The following is a 21437-nucleotide window of genomic DNA, read 5'->3' as shown; positions in this document are numbered from 1 at the left end:
ATCTTCAGTTAACTGTACTGAGTGCCTTTTTGTTATATATTTCCAGTATGAGGTTTTGGGTGTTGTTTTATAGTTTATCAATATTTTGTAAAATTTTGAAATACTGTTTCCCATGTCAAAGTCTTTATATATGATTTCATATATGTATTTCGTAAATTTAGGTATCTCTTTAAATGAAGAATTGTTAATTATTCTACTTAAGTCTTGTGAATATGACAGAATACTTTGTAAATTCAACCCGTCCTGTTGTGGAATTTTGTATGTTGTTTTTATTGCTTGCATATCTAAAACTTAGTTCTTTGATACATAGAGCCAACAAACAAATCCTTTCTGTTCCCAAGAATTAATAATTTCTGTATATATTTTAGGTGGAAAGTTCTTTGTGACTATAAATGGTGTTAAAAGATCAAACCAGATTTTTAAATCTATATTTGCATTAATAATTTTCCTAAATGAGTCAGTGTAATTAATCATACGAGTTTTAGTGGGTCTAGTTATGTTATATTCCATACTAATACATATGTGCCATGGCAAATTGTTTTTATCTGTTGTTTGATTTTTTTTTTTGTAAATTAAATTCATTAATTGATATTGCAGTTAGTAATTCTTTCCAATTTGCAGAGTAATTTGGACGTATCCAATCTGAGATTGTTTTTAGATATTGATGCTTTTATATATGTTTTTATATCAGGAAAGTTTAATCCTCCCTGTTTCCATGGTCTAATATGATGTATTAAAGCTATTCTGTTTCTTTTGGGAAGCCATAAAAATTTTATTAGGCATGAATTTATTTCTTTAAGTATATTCCTTTCTGGTAACAGTTGTATTGCCAAGGCTATATGTAGGATCTTGGGCAGTAAAACCATTTTTATTAACTGTAGTCTATCTTCAACTGTTAATATTATTTTGTTCCATTTTCCACAGAGATTTTAATTCTATTGATGATATAGTTTTTTTAGACTAATTCATTATTATCCTTGCATAACTCAATTCCTAGATATTTTAAGGTAGATTCTTGTTTCCCTATGATGTGATCCCCCTTAGTCTGCAGTTATTTTTTTATTTAAAAATAAAAATTTTGATTTTGATTTATTGAAATGGAATCCTGAAGTCATGTGAAATTTGTCAATTACTATATCTAATTTTTTTAATGTCTCTTTTGTATTAGATAGTGTTAGTAATATGCCATCAGCAAATAGCATTACTTTAGAATTGTATTGTTCATAAACATCTGTTCCTTTGATTTTTATATTGTTATGCATTGACTCTGCCAATATTTCAATTGCCAGAGCAAATAGAATTGGTGACATGGGACATCCTTGTTTAGTGCCTTTTGTTATTCAGAGGTAATCTAATGTGACATACGTTAAATTATTTGTATATTTATTCTTTAGGAGATGAACAAAGGATGCAGGAAATTCAAATACCATTAGGATTTTGAATAAATAGTCCCAATTTAGGGAATCAAAGGCTTTATCTGTATCTAAGCCAGTTATGAGTGTTTCTTTATTTTCTTTATTAACATAATCTATAAGAGAAATTATCCTTTTAATATTGTCATGCGTGTGTCTATGATATATAAATCCAGTTTGATCATTATTTATTGTTTTGGATAGTGGTATTTTCATTCTGTTAGTTAATATTGTCATAAATATATTATAATCATTATTTAATAATGATATAGGTCTATATGAGGTACAGAGGTTTGAGGATTTGTTTTCCTTTTGGATTGGTGTGATTAAGAAATATCTCCAATAGGGTGGTATTAAAGCTTGTGACTAAATTTCTAATTGAGTTTTATGGAAGAGGGATAATATCTTTGAAGGAAAAAGTTTCTATATTTCCATAATTATGCCATCTATACCTGGAGCTTTATTATTTTTACCCTCTTTTATTGTATCTGTAATTTGTTTGTGGGATATAGGTGCTTGCAGATCTAGTTTTAATTATGGTATTTTTTATATTAGAACATTTTTCATCTAGATTTAATTGATTGATATGTATATTTTCTTTTTGGAAATGTTCCATATAGTGATTTCTAAAGGCATCAAGATTGCCACCTATATCCAATACATTTTTCCTTTTAATTTCATGGAAGATATTTTTAATGTTATTAGCTTTTGATTGTATTTTGATTCTTGTGGATAAATTATGTAGATATTTGGGAGAAGTGGCCAAGGTATTAATTTAACTAAAGCTAAACTAGTTTTATGTGTTAGAATTTCGTTTTATTTGTTGTTTAATACTTCTACTTTCTTTTTCATCTCCAAATGATTTTGATTTTTTTCAGCTTTTACTGACAACAGTTTGGATTGTAGATCTAATAATTCAGAATCACATTCTCTGTTTTTTTTTTAATGCCAAGTTAGGGTTTTACCATATATGTAAGCTTTTAATGAGTTCCATATTATTGTTTTATTTTATCTCTGTGGTCTAATTAATATCTAAAAAGAACTGTAATTCAGATAATAACCAGGGTTTGAACTCATTGATTTTAGATATATATGCTGGAATTCTGGAGTTAAAGATTAATAGTTTGTACCTATTTTGAAGTTTAGTATCAATGAATTCTGGTCAGAAAAGGGGCAGGGAGTGATTGAGAAATTAATGATTTTAGAGTGTAAGTCATGGGCAGCAAATATTTTATCTATTCTAGTTTGGGTACCAAATCTGTGATCTTGATGGGAAAACAACAAAGATTTATATTCATTAAATTTGAAAGTGTCTACAAGATGAAATGATTCTACCCAGTTGTTTAAAGCTTTTGATACAGCAGATGTACGCAGCAGTCTTTTATTTGTAGTTTCAGAAATATCAAATGTACAGTTAAAATCTCCTCCTAATATTAAGTTGCCTTTATAATTATTGGAAATTCAATCCAAGTGTTTAACAGCTCCTGTTCCAATGCCTGGGAACCAGTGTAGATTGGCTAGGGTCCATATTCTGTTGTTATATTTAACTGTTACTAATTCCATGAGACCTTCTTTATCTTCATACTTATAAATGATTTCTGGGTTAATCTCATTTGTTTTCCATAAAATTGTTACCCCTTTTGTCTTTGTCTTATAAGTGGATTGCACCAATACCATATATTCCTTAGGATTCCATTTGTTATTGTCATTTGTTTTGAAATGAGTTTCTTGAAGGAAGACAATGTGTGCTTTGTTCAGTTTTAAATATTTCAGTAGATTTGATCTCTTGCTAGGATTGTTTAAGCCATTGGTATTTAAAGATAATAACGTTAAAGCCATCTTAGGTTATTTTGACTATGTATTTTTTGTTTTATTGTGACCATTAAACATTTTCCTCTGATAACTATAAAGTATATGTTGGAGCTTTTAAAGGAAGTTATCAGTTTTATACTTGAGTGTTTACCAATAAAGTAATGTTTTGGTCAGGCACACTAAAAATGTTTTTGTGAAATAAATTAAATTAATAAATGTTAACAAAACTAAGATCCACACTAGCCATGGAATGAAAATCATTCCTAATCTGATGGATAAATCTAAGTCCATCAGATTATCACTCATGCCTTGACACTCCAGAACATCGGAGCTCCATAAATTGAATTATCATGTGGAGAATATTTGTAATAGGAATAAGCAATATTTATATTATTTTGAACAGATATAGTACTATTGTAGATTAAACAGAATTCTAATACAATATAAATGTATATTTAATGTAAAAGCAGTTAATATTTACATGAAATATAGATGACAAGCAATTCAATCATAGTAAAGTAGGATGATCATATATAAAACCTCAGTAAAAGATTATACCACACAGTTATTTAACATATTCACCCTTATTGATGAAGTCTATCAAAACGTATTACTTAATATAAATAGATGGTAATAATATTTATACCTAATCTTTATAATGCAATCCGTTTTACTGGATATATCAGAAGTTATATTTCATTGTTTGCCAGCATTTAAATAATCACTTTGTTTGTTGCTAACTTGCTTAAAGCATCAAGTTTGTTTTATGTGAACATTGATGAAAGTTAGTGCATTTTAATTATCAGTGAACACCCCCATTTTTTCATGTCTGTCATTTCTTATTATAAAATGAGTGAAATTATAGGTTAAAAACAACAAATTCACTTATTGTGATTAATGATTACAAGTTCCCTTTCCATATTCATAAATTGCCATTTTATGGCATACACTGAAAGTTTTTATATTTAAATGGCAACATTCTATTTTGTATAATCAGCAAAGGTTAAACGGAGTGATTATTGTCAATTTAATACTATTTGTTCAGAATGTGATTGCGACATTCCGTGACATTCCTTGTTCAGGCTTCTGTTGTTTCCCTTGAACAAATTTGTCAGTTTGATATCATGTATAAAACATTAGTTACCTTGGTAACAGCTTAAGTATTACATTAATAAATGTTAACAAAACTAAGATCCGCACTAGCCATGGAATGAAAATCATTCCTAATCTGATGGATAAATCTAAGTCCATCAGATTATCACTCATCCCTTGACACTCCAGAACATCGGAGCTCCATAAATTGAATTATCATGTGGAGAATATTTGTAATAGGAATAAGCAATATTTATATTATTTTGAACAGATATAGTACTATTGTAGATTAAACAGAATTCTAATACAATATAAATATATATTTAATGTAAAAGCAGTTAATATTTACATGAAATGTAGATGACAAGCAATTCAATCATAGTAAAGTAGGATGCATCATATATAAAACCTCAGTAAAAGATTATACCACACAGTTATTTAACATATTCACCCTTATTGATGAAGTCTTTCAAAACGTATTACTTAATATAAATAGACGGTAATAATATTTATACCTAATCTTTATAATGCAATCCGTTTTACTGGATATATCAGAAGTTATATTTCATTGTTTGCCAGCATTTAAATAATCACTTTGTTTGTTGCTAACTTGCTTAAAGCATCAAGTTTGTTTTATGTGAACATTGATGAAAGTTAGTGCATTTTAATTATCAGTGAACACCCCATTTTTTCATGTCTGTCATTTCTTATTATAAAATGAGTGAATTTATAGGTTAAAAACAACAAATTCACTTATTGTGATTAATGATTACAAGTTCCCTTTCCATATTCATAAATTGCCATTTTATGGCATACACTGAAAATTTTTACATTTAAATGGCAACATTCTATTTTGTATAATCAGCAAAGGTTAAATGGAGTGATTATTGTCAATTTAATACTATTTGTTCAGAATGTGATTGCGACATTCCGTGACATTCCTAGTTCAGGCTTCTGTTGTTTCCCTTGAACAAATTTGTCAGTTTGATATCATGTATAAAACATTAGTTACCTTGGTAACAGCTTAAGTATTACGTATGGTCAAGATGGTTTATAAAACCACAATTCAAGTTAAAGCAGTTATATGACTTGTTATGCACATTTACTTATATAAGAAAATAATCATGCTTCCCCTTGTGTTCAATGTAGTGTATGTCATTTATGACAGGTTAAGACAGTAGTGTTATTATACACAAGCCCATGTTATTAAATCCTGTCTTTAATATCTAAATTCAGCAGACTGCTTCATCTTATATGACGATTATATATTTTGTGTGTGTGTGTGTTTTTTTTGGCTGTTGCTTAGTTATTTGAGAGACCACAAGCTGTAATACTTATTCTTATTATTAGCTCCTTCCAAGCAAGTTTATACAGTCCGTAGACTTCAAATTATGAGACCCTTCTAGTTTCTTATTTGTTATAAGTATATTTCCATCCTTACATACACACGTCAGAACTTCAGGCACAGGTAACAATACCCATCCAGTTTTGCCAGAATACTATTCACTAGTTCATGTGGTGTGTTTCCAGGCTGTTCTTAAAATATCCAAACCAATATTTTTTCTGTTCCATTTTACCAGCCTGTTCCATGCAGTGACCACTCTGCCAGTGAACCACTCAACGCACCTTTCATTCCCACAGATATTTCCACAAAGGAAATCTGATGACTCTCTAGCACTTCCCAAATGCCCCTAGAATCAGTTATCCTCATATGCCCAGCACGTCCGAGCAAGCGCACCTCCCAGACCACTGCAAAGGGTTCTGCACAAGACCAAGTGCTCTTAGTCTTTCACAATACTGTAAGTCCTTAATGTGTTTGGACCAAAATACATTTTAAATATAAAATTGCACTTATTTATTTTATTTATTTATTTATTTATTATTCAAAAATCAACTTAATGAGCTAAATGAAGTGTTGGGAGACCATCGATATGTGTACATGTGGTGTAAAACAGCCCTTTTAATATATACAGCTGCTAAGCATTATCTTCACTCTGTCTCCGTTACCATAGCAACCTGGGAGCATCTGTTTCTGTTAGTCTGTCTGTGTACTGCATACCAGAGACTTACAATAAAGTTATTATTACACACATTCTCCATGTTTAAACAAGACTTAATCCCCTCCCCCTCGTGGAAGTACTCAATTTCCCCCATTCTAAAACATGGTAAGGACCCCCAACTATGTGCATCCTATAGACCCATATCATTATTAAACCTCGATTATGACATTTTCATGTCTATCCTGGCCAGAAGACTAAAGAATATATTACCCAATCTAATGCACTTTGATTAAATTGGCTTTATCTTACATAAAAAGTGCACGACAATATTATTAAGCTACTATCTCTAATAGACATTGCAAACAAAACCAAGAAACAATTGACTATTAGTCTGGATCATACCTCCCAACCATACTGAATTACTCAGTTTTTACCGAGTTTTGGGGTCCAAATAATGGGGTGCCACGATTCCTGAGTGGCACCCCTTAATTTCCCAGCTGTTTTATTTGAATATTTCTTTTTCTGGCTTTTGAGCTAACGTCATCACGTGTGCGATGAAATCAGCAATGTGAAACAGCCTGCCAGCCTGTCAGAATTGAACTCAAACAATAACGTGAGTTCATTTCCGGCCAGCCACGAGGGAATGGAACTTCTGTTTAAGCTGCAGGAATAAGGGACTGGAACTCTGAGGGAGCAGCAAAACTAGAATGGACAGACAGCTGCAGAGGTAATGATGAGAAATGCTGCAGAGTTGCTTCCTTACTTAGCTTAGATTTCCATTTTTAGTGAGAACATAGAAATGCATATATGCTGCTGTGTAGAGTTAAGCTGCTGTGTGGAGTTAAGTTCCCTAGCTTCAATAATGCTGCAGCTTGCAGATTAAGTTCCTTACTTAGCTTTCCATTTTCAGCGAGAACAGAGAAATACTGCTGTGTTGTTCCCAAAGTTTGTGTGTGTGGAGAAATGCCTTATGCTGCTGTATGAGTAGAGTTAAGTTCCTTAGATGACTGCAAATTAAGGTCCTTACTTAGCTTTCCGTTTTTAGCGAGAACAGAGAAATGCTGCTATGTAGTTCCTTAGCTTGCAGAGTTTTAGCTTTCCGTTTTTAATGAGAACAAAGTGTGCATGGAGAAATGCCTTATGCTGCTGTGTGAGTAGAGTTAAGTTCCTTAGCTTCAATAATTATGCAGATTAAGTGCCTTATTTAGGTTTCCGTTTTTAGCGTGAATGGAGAAATGCTGTTGTGTAGTTCCTTAGCTTGCAGAGGTTTAGCTTTCCATTAACGAGAACAAACTGTATGCTGCAGATTAAGGTGTGTGAGCTTTCCATTTTTATTGAGAACAGAGAAATGCTGCTTTGTAGTTCCTTAGCTTGCAGAGTTTTAGCTTTCCAATAACGAGAGCAAAGTGTATGCTGCAGATTAAGGTGTGTGTGCTTTCCGTTTTTAGCGAGAATGGAGAAATGCTGCTGTTTAAGTTCCTTAGCTAACAGAGTGTGTGTGTAAAATGCTGCTGTGTAAGTTCCTTAACAGAGTGTGTGTGTGTGTGTGTGTGTGTGTGTGTGTGTGTGTGTGTGTGTGTGTGTGTGTGTGTGCGCGTTTGTGTGCGTGTGTGTGCGTGTGTCTTTGTGTGTGTGTGTCTGTGTGTGTGTGTCTGTGTGTAACATGCCCCAGGTAAATATACCTGGTGGATAGAGGTACTCTGGCTCAAACCCTGAGGCCTGTGCACAGGTAATATCCTAAAGTCCCTACCCACCATCACTTCAACATTTATGCCTCATATTTTTGTTCTGTTCCTCATAAAATCTGTGGTTTTCAGGATATCTATGGAAGATCAGTAAAGGATTGAATTCACTAAATAATGACAAGCATTTGAATTTTAGACTTTATATTCTTCAGAAAATAAATAGTAACACTGTAAGTCCCTTCCCACCACCACTTCCACATTTATGCCTCATATTTTTGTTCTGTTCCTCATGAAGTCTGTGGTTTTCGGGATATTTGTGGCAGATCAGTGAAGGATTGAATTCACTAAATAATGACTTCATATTCTTCAGAAAATAAATAGTAACACAAAACCTTTTATTCTAGCAATTTTCTAAGTTTATAAGATCAGTATTTGAAATTATTGGCTTTGTCCAGTTTTTTTTGTACCAAGAGGTTGAGAGCTCTGATATGTATATGTGTGTGTGTGTGTGTGTGTGTGTGTGTGTGTGTGTGTGTGTGTGTGTGTGTGTGTGTTATGATGGAAATGTTCTGAATTGGGCAGTTTTGTCATTATTGGTTGGTTCATGCATTTTGTTTCATTGCCTACTGGAAAAATGTTCAAACAATAAATTTAAAATGCGCACTAAGTCTAACAAGTGTGGTGTATTATACAAGGAATATAATTTATTGAAGTCAGGAAGGTGTATCAAAGAACACATGTATGTTTCTTGTTTTGTGTACAAGGGGCCTATAAATTTGAAAAGAGCTCAAAGGTAATGTTTATCCACCATTGGCCAGATGCATTTTCTTTGGATGTCGCGTGGGTTTCAGTGCTGTTTCAATGAATGTGAGTTTCAAGGGCAGAGAAGTTTTAATGTAAGTCTATTTTCATTGTGACAGTTTTGCTTTGTTTAGCAGATGTCTATTAATTTGTGCATTGTGCTGTAACATGTAAATATAAAATTCAGATAATCATTGTAGAAGTAAAGCAGCATGCACATTAGTGTTTAAGGTAATTGAGGCGAAATAGCCAGGTAATGGGACATTGGAATGGCTGCAGGGGGACTCTGGTGCCATATTTTGGTTGTTGCTTCTTTGGTTTGCATTTGAAAGCTGATATCCTACAATCCCATTGGAGTGGGTGGGGGTTACATAATCATGTATGCAAATTTTATGTTAATCAGCGTACAGATTCGTACCTATCTCTCATGGGCCTTATCCAGATTTTTGATGTTTCCAGGTTGAGGGATATGGTCTGGATATTGATAAGGCGTTCAATTCCTTTAGTTGGTCATAGGTTGGTACTGAGCTATCTGCCCGAAGGCATATATTAGCCCAGCCATGTTGTGCGGTATTCACCGCCCCTTTAGTAGTTCCCTAGACCCTTGTACTAGCAGCTAGTACCCTTGGCCCCTATCTAGTAGTGCTGTTGGTGTGATCCCCGGTGTGAACTTTGTTACCCATCCACTCATCAGGGTTCCTCTTGAAGAGTGATAGTGAGGGGCTCTGTCTTATGTAGATCAGGACCCTGTTCCATAGTAAGGGAAGTCTCTGCGAATGGAATCTATCCCTCCAGCATGTTCTATTCATTGTTGTGTTGAGGTTTATATCCCTAGAGGGTGTAGCTTGAGTAGATTTGGTTTTGCTAAGATGGAGCATGTTCAACAATTCTGGGTTGGACATGGCTCTGTACTTTAGACAGAGATCGCCTCCGAGAAAGCGGTATGCAACAGAAAACAGTCTTAGCTTTTTCAATCGTGCTGCATAGGGCAACTGTTTGAGGCCAGTAATTCTCTTGGTTAGGTACCTCTGTGGTCTCTCCAGCTGCTGGAGATGTCTAGCCAGGTATATTCCAATTGATGCATTGTACTCAATAATGGGTCTGATGAGGGAAGAGTAGAGGGGCACCATTACATCCTTAGATCTTGATGCGAACCCTTTCATGATCAGATGGGTCACACAGAAGGATTTTCTAACCACTTTGGCAACATGGTTATCAAATGAAAGCTGGCTATCTACTTGGGTCCCTAGATCCCTTATTTCTTCTTCAGATTTCAGGGGATTACCTCCTATGTTGTAGTTTGCATGTACTCTGTTTTTTCCAAAGGGGATTACTATGCATTTTTTGCATTTAGCTTGAGACCATGGCTTTGACACCATGCATCAGCCTCATTTAGGCCCTTCTGGAGGATCTCCATGTCGGCCGGAGACTCTGTTATAGCACCCAGTTTGCAGTCATCCGCAAACTTAGTCAGCCACAGCCCTTCCGTGCTTCCTGTACTTCTGAGAAGTATATGCCAAACAGGAGGGGCACCAGGACAGAGCCTTGAGGCACACCACTCATTACTGGTCTGGATTCCGACATAGATCCCACTACTCTTACTTTATGGGATCTGTCTAAGAGCCAGTTTGCGAGCCATCTTGTGACGTAAGGGTGTATGCCCAGGCTGGTGAGCTTATCAGTAATACCCGAATGGGGAATGGTGTCAAATGCTTTAGCAAGGTCAAGGTAAGCCATGTGTACCTCCTTTCCCTTATCTATAGCCTGTCTCAAAGAAATCCACCAGGTTCAGGAGGCATGATCTGCCCTTGACGAAGGCGAACTGTGTGGGGTCCAGCGACTGGAGGTTCCCAATCTCTCCATTTATGAGTTCCATAATGATTCGCTCCTTAGCCTTACAGATCAGACTGGTCAGGCTTATTGTTCGGTAGTTCCCAGGGTCAGTTGTGGCCCCACCCTTGTGTAGTGGGACCACCGTTGCCTTGCGCCATTCTCTGGGCACATATCCTGTGGAGAGGCTGAGACTGAACAGGGTATTAAGATGCGAGGTTAATTCGTTTTGGAGCTCGCATATGACACAGCCTGGGACACCATCTGGTCCCATGGAGGCATACTTACAAAACAATCTTTAAAGAATTTAACTTTACTTCAGATTTCACTAAACTGATATTAAATATTTGTAGTGATTCTAAAGCATTTGTTAAGATTGGTTCATGTCTATCATCCCCAGTAAAAATGCATAAGGGAACTAGACAAGGTTGCCCTCTAGCCCCATTATTTTTCACTTTATCAGTGGAACCTTTTGCTTCATTTATTAGAAATAACCCAAATATCAACAGATTTCAAGTTAATGAGGGATACTGTCCAAAAGTTCAGCTTTTTGCTCACTATATTCTACTTATATCCAGTGACATAGAATGCTCTTTACAGCATGTCATAAATGCCATAACTATTTGAAAAAAATCTTAGGGCTCAATTTTAATCAAAGTAAAACCAAAACACTTTTAATCAATAAGAAAATAAATAGCAATTTGCAAAAATGCAATACATTCAACTGGGAAAATGATAAGATAGATTATCTATGAATAAGTATTAAGAATAAGTGGAATGAGACTATTAAATTTAACTTCACTAAACTGGTAGCTGGGATCAGTGACTTGACTAAAAAGTGGAACAAAATGTTTTTCACTATGGAAGCCAGACTTACATTAATAAAAATTATTATTTTGTCCAATATTTTATTTTACATACAACAATCATTTTACCTCCTAAGAAGTTCTTTAGACAAATAGATTTCCTATTACTAACTTTTCTTTGGTTTCCAAAGAAACCAAGAATAGCATATAAATGGCATGTTAGAGCCTGGGACGGTAATAGGATTGGCTTTCCCAACATAGAATTATATTCCAAATCTGTTATTATTAACATAATACTACACTGGATTTCATCCATATACACCTCTAGCTGGAAACAACTTCATGAAATACATATAACCCCCTCGGAGAACTCAGAAACCTAATTTAAGGAAACCTTTGGAATTAACAAAATATTTTGGATACTCCATGAATATTGCCTATATAATAAGACATTTACCCACTTCTCACATGGTATAAACCAAATATTTTATATTTTCAAAAATATAATTGACAACAATTATAGTTTAAAGAACACCTTTTTCATTTCATTTCCCATAGCTTATACATCAGATTGCCTAGATACCTTCAATATCAATAAGATGTGGAATCTTAAAGAGGATAATCTAAAGTTTTGGCACCAGTTTATAGACAATAAGAACATCCAACCAATGAACTTTCTCTTAGCCAGATATAATGTCTGTCAAGATAATTGGCTCTGTATTCAATCTTTAAGACAGTTTGTTGAAAATAAAGTGAGTATCAATAAATCTGGAAACTGATATTATACCAAGATTGATACAGATATTCACATGGTGTAGTTCGATGAACATGGAACATAAATTAAGCATATCCCCTGTATATAAAATCCAATGAGAAGACGCAATTACTTTTGACCCAGGTTTTTGGAATTACTCTGTGAAGGTTAATGTTGAACCTTTATCTAACAATAATAAGAAACAAGTTATTAAATTCAATATAAGTACTTCATAATCTTCATATTGGAGACTATATACCTGGAGATTTATTCATAGAAGCTTTTACACTCCACACAGAATTGACCTTATAGCCAAGAGTAATGAAAGTAAATGCTGGAGGTGTGGTGATAGTCCTTTTCTTTTAAATAATTGAAAAGATTTTATGATACAGTAGATAAAAATAGAAAGTATTGATACAAAAACAAGAATAAACATAACTATTTACAATAGTGTTCACTACCTATGGAAGAAGTTTGCTATTAAATTTAAAAAATAAAAATTGAAACTAGATTCATTTTACTGGTTTACCAGTAGATCATTTATACTTTTCCAATAATTGTAAGTTGTGTTCCCTGATGATCTAGCTCTAACTGTCATGGTGATATTCTTGAAGCCAGTTAGGTTCATATGTTCACTGAAAGTAGAACTCTCACACAATATTGGAGTGATTTTAGATATTTCACAAAAGCCCTGAGGTCTGACAACTGTCAAATTGCTAGTTCTTTGATATTATTCAATGTTCCTACCCCAAGTGTAATTCCTAGACATCAGTTACCTGTTCTTTGGTTAATTCTAGCTATTGCTCGAAAAATAATTACATTGTACTGGAAAAATAAGCAAGATCTTATGTTTACTGAGTTTATTTCAATAGCAAAATCTGTATGTAAAAAAGAAATGCAAACTATTTTTCAGAGATCATCAAATGTAACACACAAAAGACTAGCTTGGCCCAAAATTGGAAAGATTGTTAGATAAATATTGATTAACATTCATTTTATCCAAGAAAGGTAATCATGGATGTTTGTATATAGTGTAAATAGTTATGTTTTATATTGTTTATTTCTAATACTTTATGTCTATGTTTATTAGCAAAATTTAATAAAAATGTTTTTGGAAAAAAAAATAAACCCTACTTTTTTAAAAATAAAAACAGATGACAATTTATGTACCATATCAGTTGAAACTTTGAGAGATGTAGTTGTAAGAGTTTTTTTTTTTTTGGGACAGCTATCTTGGAATCATTTTTTTTATTTCTTCTTTCTAACATCAGTCCGAGGATTTGTTTATCTTATTCTTTTAAGAGTAGGGGGCATCCATTCCATTTCTTCTGGGATAGACACTATGTTGTTTTTGATGAATATAGTAGCTTCTTCTATGTCATTAAAGGGTCTTATATCATTGGCAAAAATTATTTTTATCTTGGCTGGAAAGGCCAGCTTTGCTTTAATGTTGTTTTGTTTTAACAGTTTTATTATTGGCCAGACTTCTTTCCTTTGTTCTAGTATTCTGGAAGAATAATCATTGTCAAACCTCATCAGGCTTTGATTGTATTTTAAGGGTGATTTTCTCCAAGCAGATTTTAATATTAGTTCCTTGTCCAGAAATGAAATACATTTTATAACTATGGATCTAGGTGGAGTATTTGTTGAGTTAGAAGCAGGTTTCCTCAGTGCTCTATGCACCCTTACAATTCCAATTGAAAGTCCTTCTTTCAAGTTTAAAAATTCAGGAATCCAGGTTGTTAAGAATGCAATAATGATTTCTCCTTCAGTTTTTTCAGGCAGACCAAAGATCCTTATGTTGTTTCTCCTTTCCCTGTTGTCTAAGTCATCTATTTTGCTAAGCAGCCATGCATTCTGTTTAAACAGAAATTCTTTTTGGAATTCTTCCTCTTTGAGTCTCCCTTCAATGTCATTTAGAGAAGTCTCTATATTTGTTATTTTTGTATGGTGTTGCTGTAATAGTTCCTTAAGCATATCAGTCTGTTTTTTGAGAATTTAATTTGAGGTTTTCTAAGTCATTTTTAAAGCCATCCATCTTCAAAGATAGTTCCTGTAAGGTAGATGTCATCAGTTGCAGTTCTTTTTTTCAAAGCAGCATCTGGATGATAATTCCTTGAGTTGTCCATATTCAATGACTCAATATATCTCCAATTTACTTGACAGGAAAAGTTTTGTACTTCTCCACCAACATTGATATGTATGTAGTTTAGTAATTTATCTATAGATTTCTAACGTTTTAAACTTGAAAATAATAAAATGTTCCTATATTATATTAGTTTATAGAACTCTCAAAATTCACTGCTCTCAGTTGGCCATCTAGCCCCCCTCCCCAATGGTTGGTAGATCTTGATGCAGAGAAAGCATTTGATAGAGTAAGCTGGGATTTTATGAATAAGGCAGTGCCTTCCCTGACACAATACTATGATTAATTAGGAGGATATATGAGGGATCGAAGGTGAAAATTGTGGGTGTGTGTGTGTTGGGGGTTCCTCTCTGATAAGTTCTGTTTGAACACAGGAACCAGGCAGGAGTGTCCTCTGTTATTTGCATAATATTTAGAGCCATTGGAAAAGAAAACAAGGGACTGGGAAATTCATGGATACAATTTGTATGGTAATTAAGAAAGCAGACAATATTATTTTGTCCATGATAAAACCAAGAAGGGGTATCCAGGTGTTGAGGGACATTATTAGACAGTTTCAGGTTACTTCAGGATATAAAATTAATGAAGATAAAATAAAGGCTATAGCTATAAACTGTGTACTCACACATGAATTGGTTCAGGAATACCCATATTATATATATAGGGACTCAGTAAAATTAAGTATTTAGGGGTATGCGTTAAAAAGGATTCTGTTATATCAGTGAAGGATATGTGGGAAGAGGCTAAACAAAAAATAATACAAAAACTGAGAAAATTGAAACTCTTGTTTATGGATAGCAAGATAGAAGCAATGAACATGTTTATAGTCCCTTTAGTGTTATATACAGTTCAGAAATATTTAACAACCAGAAGAGAGTTGTGAACAATAATTAATTACTTGAAGGAATGTATCTGAGAGGGAAAGAGGGCAAGCATGAAGTGGGATAAGCTGATCCTTCCAATAGAACAAGGCAGGTTAGGATTACTTGATTTGAAAGGATGTTTCAGAGCTACACAATTTAGGCTCAAATACATAATACAAACAGAAAGCTATAATTCAGAGTGGAAAGGGATGATAAAGCAGAGGGAAAATTCAAGAAATAAGGAAATAGTTAGATTTTGGATGCAGATCCTTTATGAGAATAATAACAGCCATACAGAGTATTATATTCATAAAGTAGCAGAAAGTATTCTAAGAACTAAGCCAACACGAGAATGGTAAAAAGGAGATTTTGCAGATAGAGATTACTTCAAATACGGGTGCACAGAATAGGCAAGAGAAGCTGGAATATTCTGGAGAAAACTAGCAAATGTACCAAGGTATTAGGAGAAAATAGAGAGAGAAAGGTAATGGAATGGGAAGATCCCAACAAGCCATTTGAACTGCAGGCTAGAGACTGCTTTTCCTATAAGAGGTTGATATCAGAGTATAGACCGAGAGAAAGGGATTGTGGAATCCTAAGTGAAAGACCTCCCAAGAGTTTTTAGCTGAATCTAGAACAGAAGCTCCTGTTAAAAAGGGACAATTGGTAGTGCATATAAAATATTACACAGTGACTATAAGAGCCAATCAGAAAAGATTGGGAAGAGAAGTAGGATAAGCAATTCACAAGGAAACAGTGGGAGGACACATGTATGTCTCCCACATATGCAGCAAAGTCTAGAAGATTCAGGATTTTTGCTTGGAAGTATTTGCCCATGTATTTTTCTACCCCAAACAGACTCCAAAGAATGTTTCCTCAGGTAGATGCTAAATGCTGGAGGTGTGATTGGGAAGAAAAAGGTAACTGGGAACATATGTTCTGGGGGTGTAATGAGTTGGCTGACTTGAAAAATTCCCTACAGAGTACTCTGTCAGAAATATTGGGTGATCAAATAGGTGTTATTAAGGAAATTATTTTTTTAAGCTGGGATGCACGATCTAAATTGCCTCAACTTAGTAAGATGTTAAGTTTAATTTTGGTGGCTGCCAAAAAAGCAGTTACTAGAAAATGGAAGGCAAAGTGTAACCAACTGTATTTAAAGTGTTGAATCTTGCAACAGAGATAAAAAAAACTTGAAGTTGGATCTTTAGAAAAAGGTAGGAACAAATTACATAGAAAAAAACTGAAAGTGTAGGAAAATTAATGAAGCATGATGTTTTAAAGGAGGAGTGAGATTTAAGGAAAGGCAGGAATTGAGCAATTTGCATAATGTTAGATTGATGATAATTATACAAAACTATACATGTGCTGTATAATGTTTTTAACTGGGACTATGTTAATATGTTTTTTTTCTTTTTTTATAAATGTATGCTTGCCTATGTCTTAAGTGATAATTCAGTGAAGGTGTTAAAAATATGGGTGTCAGATGCAACTTGACAGCATTGAATGGATGGCACTACATAATCTAATATGCGAGGAGGCCTTCTGCTGTCAGTGGTTATTGTCATTACATTATCCTGTCTTATCTGGATGACTCACTGTCTTCTGACTCCAGATGCATTTCCTGCAAGTCAGGTAGGTACATAATTGTTATTGCCCTTGTGTGGTTTTTGTTTTTCAGTTTCACAAACTGTGCTTGTTCAGTAGATTGATCTCAGTAGTGCATATGTTGTATATACCCTGCTCGCCTGTCATTTATAGTCATGACTTGAGTCAGCCATAGGAAAGTATATCTCTGTGTCTGAGAATGAGAAAATGTAGTACTATGGAAGATATCATAAAGATGAACTTCCATCAGATACCCACTTCAGAACTTTACCTCACAGACCATTTGACATGTTGAGTGCATATTTGTTACATCAGCACCTTTAAATGTCCTATAGAAGATTTGATTGTGGCAGTGAGCACTCCTCATTGAACACTTTTTTGCTGACTTCTTCCAAATATATACTAATACAATAAATGGTGCTGCTGCAAACCTCTGCTGGTATATCAGTGGTATTTTTAAGTGTTACAATGTGTTACAAGAAGGTATTTACGCAGGTGTGCACTTTTCACTTTAAGTTCTTTTTGTCTGCTGTATCCTCAGGCCTGTGTACCCAACAGAAGAACTAGAAGAAGAATCTGTCTTAGAAGATGATGCTGAACTAACTCTAGATAAACTCGAGGAAGAACTGGCTGTAAGTTTTTTTTAATTGTCTTTCAGGTGTGTCTTAATAATGTATTATTAGAATAATTGTACTTGTGTTTCTGCTATTACCATATGGTAGTTCCACAAGTCCATCATACCCTGTAAGTTTTGGATGTAGTTTATATAGTGGTTATATTTGCAAACATTTTTGCTCTGCTACTTAAGTACGTTTATTAATATAAAGTGGAAAGCTTAAGGAATCATGAGGAGGAGGTGTGTTTTTGCTTCAGGGAGGCTTAATGTGTACTTTATTCAGTAGGCTTAATTTACATCTGTTGGTTTATAAAAGCAACGCAGCAATGATTTTCTGGTCCCACCTTGCACTGAGCGATACTACTAAATTGAAGCAGCTCCAGTTAAAGTACTTCTCAATGTTTAAATGCAGTGTACAAGAAATGAGCAAAATGCCTTTCAAGGGAACCCCTGTGCAACTGCTACATCGTGGAAATGAAGGCATTTTTTTACAACTGTTAAACACCTTCCTAAATGTGCTACCCTTATTTGCTTTCTGTTTCATAAATCTGCAAAGATTAGCTAGATGTTTTAAGACTGGTCTTTGATTACTGATATTGGGCTGATATTAGTCTTAAGTTCTAGAAATGGCTGGCTGTGTTATATGTTTCTTTTCTGCAGTTACATTTGACAGCGACATGGAAATTAACATACAGTTCACTAATTAGTACTGCAAACTGAAAATATTTCTTATAGTAAAAAATGAACAAACCTTCACCATGAGTTACTTTGTTTCACATTTGAAATGCAGCTAACTCTGTACTTAACACTGCAGGCTGCCGTTACACTACTTATTACTTTGCAAGGAAGCAGTTATTAATTTGCAGCAGCATTAGATAGTTGCAGCTGTTATAACATTTAATTTCAGTGCACCTTCCAACTATTGCCACAGAACACTATCATGAAAAAATTGCTATCAGCAACACTGAAGGCTTCAGGGCTACTTTGCTAAAACCTGGGATACTCGTATGGCCAAAATACTCCGGGATGTCATAGAAGCAGGAAGCCGTCCCAGAAAAAAAGGCAGGGGTAGAGTTGCAACGATACTTAGAACTACACATAACTGAAGATCACAACAGTCACAGCTGTTGTATGTAGGGGAAACATTACTAATTTCTTGTTCCTTATTGGGTTTTGACCTTGACCATCTGCCCTCCTCAGACTGTCATCAGTTGAGCCACTCATTGTTCTACCTGAAGTTAGTGTGTTAATAACCCCCACTAACACTTGGGAAGTCTTTCCTTTACTTGGAGGATGGGGAACACTTAACCTCTTCTTATGTTCTAATAATGAGTAATGCTGGTAGACCATCATTTATGGCTGGATGAGATTTTTCACTTACATCAGTAGCTGTCCACCCCCTCCCCCTTTCATCTGGTAGGAGTGTTGAAGTATACATATCTGCACATCTAGTATGGCAAGCTAGAGTGCAGTGCACTCCCTGTGTAGGCTTGTGCCTACTGAATCCCATTCATAGCATTCAGACTTTTCTCCAGGTGATATCGTTGTATATTAAAAAGGCCCTGCTGCACCCTTGTGGCAGTACCATTTAGTTCCCTGGGATGGGGGAGCCAGCACTGGCTACTCACTTCCATTCATACCTCTCAACTGTACACATTTTCACAGGGTGTCCAAGATTTTTGCCTCATATTTTTGGTCCATTTTTCATAAAATTGTGGTTTTCTGGCAAATTTGTAGCAAATCATTAAAGATTGACGTTAGAAAATAATGACAGACATTTGAGTTTTCAGGCTTCATACCCTTCAGACAGTTCATGCTAATGCAAAACCTGTTATTGTATCAGCTTTCTAAGTTTGTAAGAGCGATATTTAAAAATTGTCCCTATTTTTGGGTCTTTGTCCCACTTAATGTATGTCTTTGTCCAGATTTCTTACTCTAGGAGGTTGAGAGGTATGCTTCCATTCCTCCCATTTGGCTGCCCCAGCTCCCAGACTGCTAAACAAATCCAAGTCATGAGTAGGGACATAATCGTTTTACACCAATGATTCATTCGTAAGGCAGCATTATTTCTGACAATAAATACAGAATATTTTTGTTTCACTTTAATAAAAAAATAGCTTGATCTGCTGTCAGTAATGGTTCTTCACTTAAAAGTGCAAAAAGTTTTTTTGGCAATAACTAAATTGTTATACTTGGAAAACTGCAGTTTTGCAACATTTAGGTACATTTTTTACTCTGTGTAGGACCCTTTTTTATTAAAAGGATGTATAATTGTATATGTTTGTTTGTGTATGTGTGTGTGTGCGTGTGTGTGTATATGTATGCATGTATGTGTATACATACATATATATATTTAGTAGTAGTTGCCAAACTAATTCACCTGCTTCTAGTTTTTAAGATGCTGCCCCCCCCCCTTTTTGGATTTGGTCAATAGTCCTGAACTTAAACCAGTGTCCTGGATGTTTTTTTACATGGTTTGCTAAAGCATTTTCTAAGTTTTCTTTCTTTATAGCATAGAGATGTTCATAAAGTCTCTCTTAGTTTCCTTTCTGTCTTCCCTATGTAGAAACTGGGACAGTGTTGGCATAAAGCTATATAAACAACTCCACTAGAGGCATGTGAATTAGTTTGGCAACTACGTTGCCATTCATATGTATTACCTGGGTTAAATTATGTTTGTTCATTTACTTCCATACTAAAGTTAAAGAGCTTGAATAGATAGGTAAGGCAGGTATGTTAACAAATAACTATTACATATTTTTTTAATTTTTAATGGTTTTATGTTTGAATATGGTTTTAAAATATATGTAAAATAATGTTTTATTAACATAAAGGTTTTATGTAACACTGAATTAAGCTTTATAGCATATAAAATATGTATGTCTTTTAAGTAATTTGTAGAGCAAACCACATGACTAGTGTTGGAATTGGATCAAGTGATTGATCGCATGATGAATTTTAAAGTATAACAGTTGAATATTTTGTGTTACATGTGTTTTTCTGAAGAAGTTTGGTATTGTACCAAACAAAAGCACTCATAATATTAATAAACGTGAGTTGTGTGCCGTGCTGGAAACATTATCCATCTCTGTTCTGCAGCTTCAGTGATATTTTTCATATCACCTCCTCTTTTCCTGTCTGCAACCAATTCCAAAGCCAAAAACTTAAAAGTGTGTTCCCTACCTTTGTTCTTTAAATGCATGGCTAATGCACTATTCTCTTTCATGTTTTTTAATATCTCGGACATGTTTCAATATCCTGTCTTTGAATTGCCTATTAGTTTTGCCAATGTAGTATGAAAAACGCAATGACTGAAGTACACCATATTCCTTGTAATATAATCAGCATAGTGTGAACACTCTACCTTGAACCCTAATACTGGATGTGTAAAGTGCGTGCCTGCATGTATAAAGACACGGGCAGTATATTTCCTACAGGTGTACGTACCTACTCTGGCAGATTTATCAATAACCTTAGGCAAACTGGATTTATAGCAAAGATGACCCTTCAGTGTCTTGTTGTTCCTAAAACTGAACTTAGGTTTTTCACCTACTACACCCGTTAACTCTTTCACTGTTGAGAGTATATCCCATTTCCTGTTAATAACGTCTCAAGTTATTTTCCTGACCAGTTTCCTGTACAAGTTAGTTCTGATATTAGTAAGAGAATGTTTACAAACAGTCACATCCATATTTTTTGCGTACTGTAATTATACGTAAATTTAAAAAACAAAATCTGTCCCTTTTGAAGTAAAGATCAAACCTGATACCCCCACAGGAGTACTAAAAGTGAAAAAGTTCTCCAAAGGAAACTATTGCCTTACTAAGTGATGATGACTCCTATGCAGAGGAATACACAAATGCCCTATGCATCCACTTCAGCAAATGCATTGACTCGTCTGTACCCAACAGGAACAAAACCAGCCCTTCCTGAAAAAACAAGCCACCCTGGTGGACTGTCAGCTATACAACAAAAGAAAGAAACGTATATCTAAGAACAGGAGGGAACTTAC

General features: G+C 34.5%; 1 protein-coding gene across 1 annotated transcript in view; it reads left to right on the top strand.

Annotated features, from left to right (window-relative positions):
- Positions 1-21437, top strand: part of IFT57 (intraflagellar transport 57) — a 771045-nt gene that overhangs the window by 242593 nt on the left and 507015 nt on the right. Inside the window, exon 4 of the mRNA XM_044064661.1 lies at positions 17351-17441. Within this exon, the coding sequence (XP_043920596.1) occupies positions 17351-17441 (91 nt within the window). The remainder of the gene's footprint in view (positions 1-17350; positions 17442-21437) is intronic.

Source organism: Protopterus annectens, chromosome 3.part0, assembly GCF_019279795.1.
Source record: "Protopterus annectens isolate FY-2018-M chromosome 3.part0, PAN1.0, whole genome shotgun sequence".
Classification (NCBI taxonomy): domain Eukaryota; kingdom Metazoa; phylum Chordata; order Ceratodontiformes; family Protopteridae; genus Protopterus; species Protopterus annectens.
This window is presented reverse-complemented; position numbering and strand designations above follow the sequence as displayed.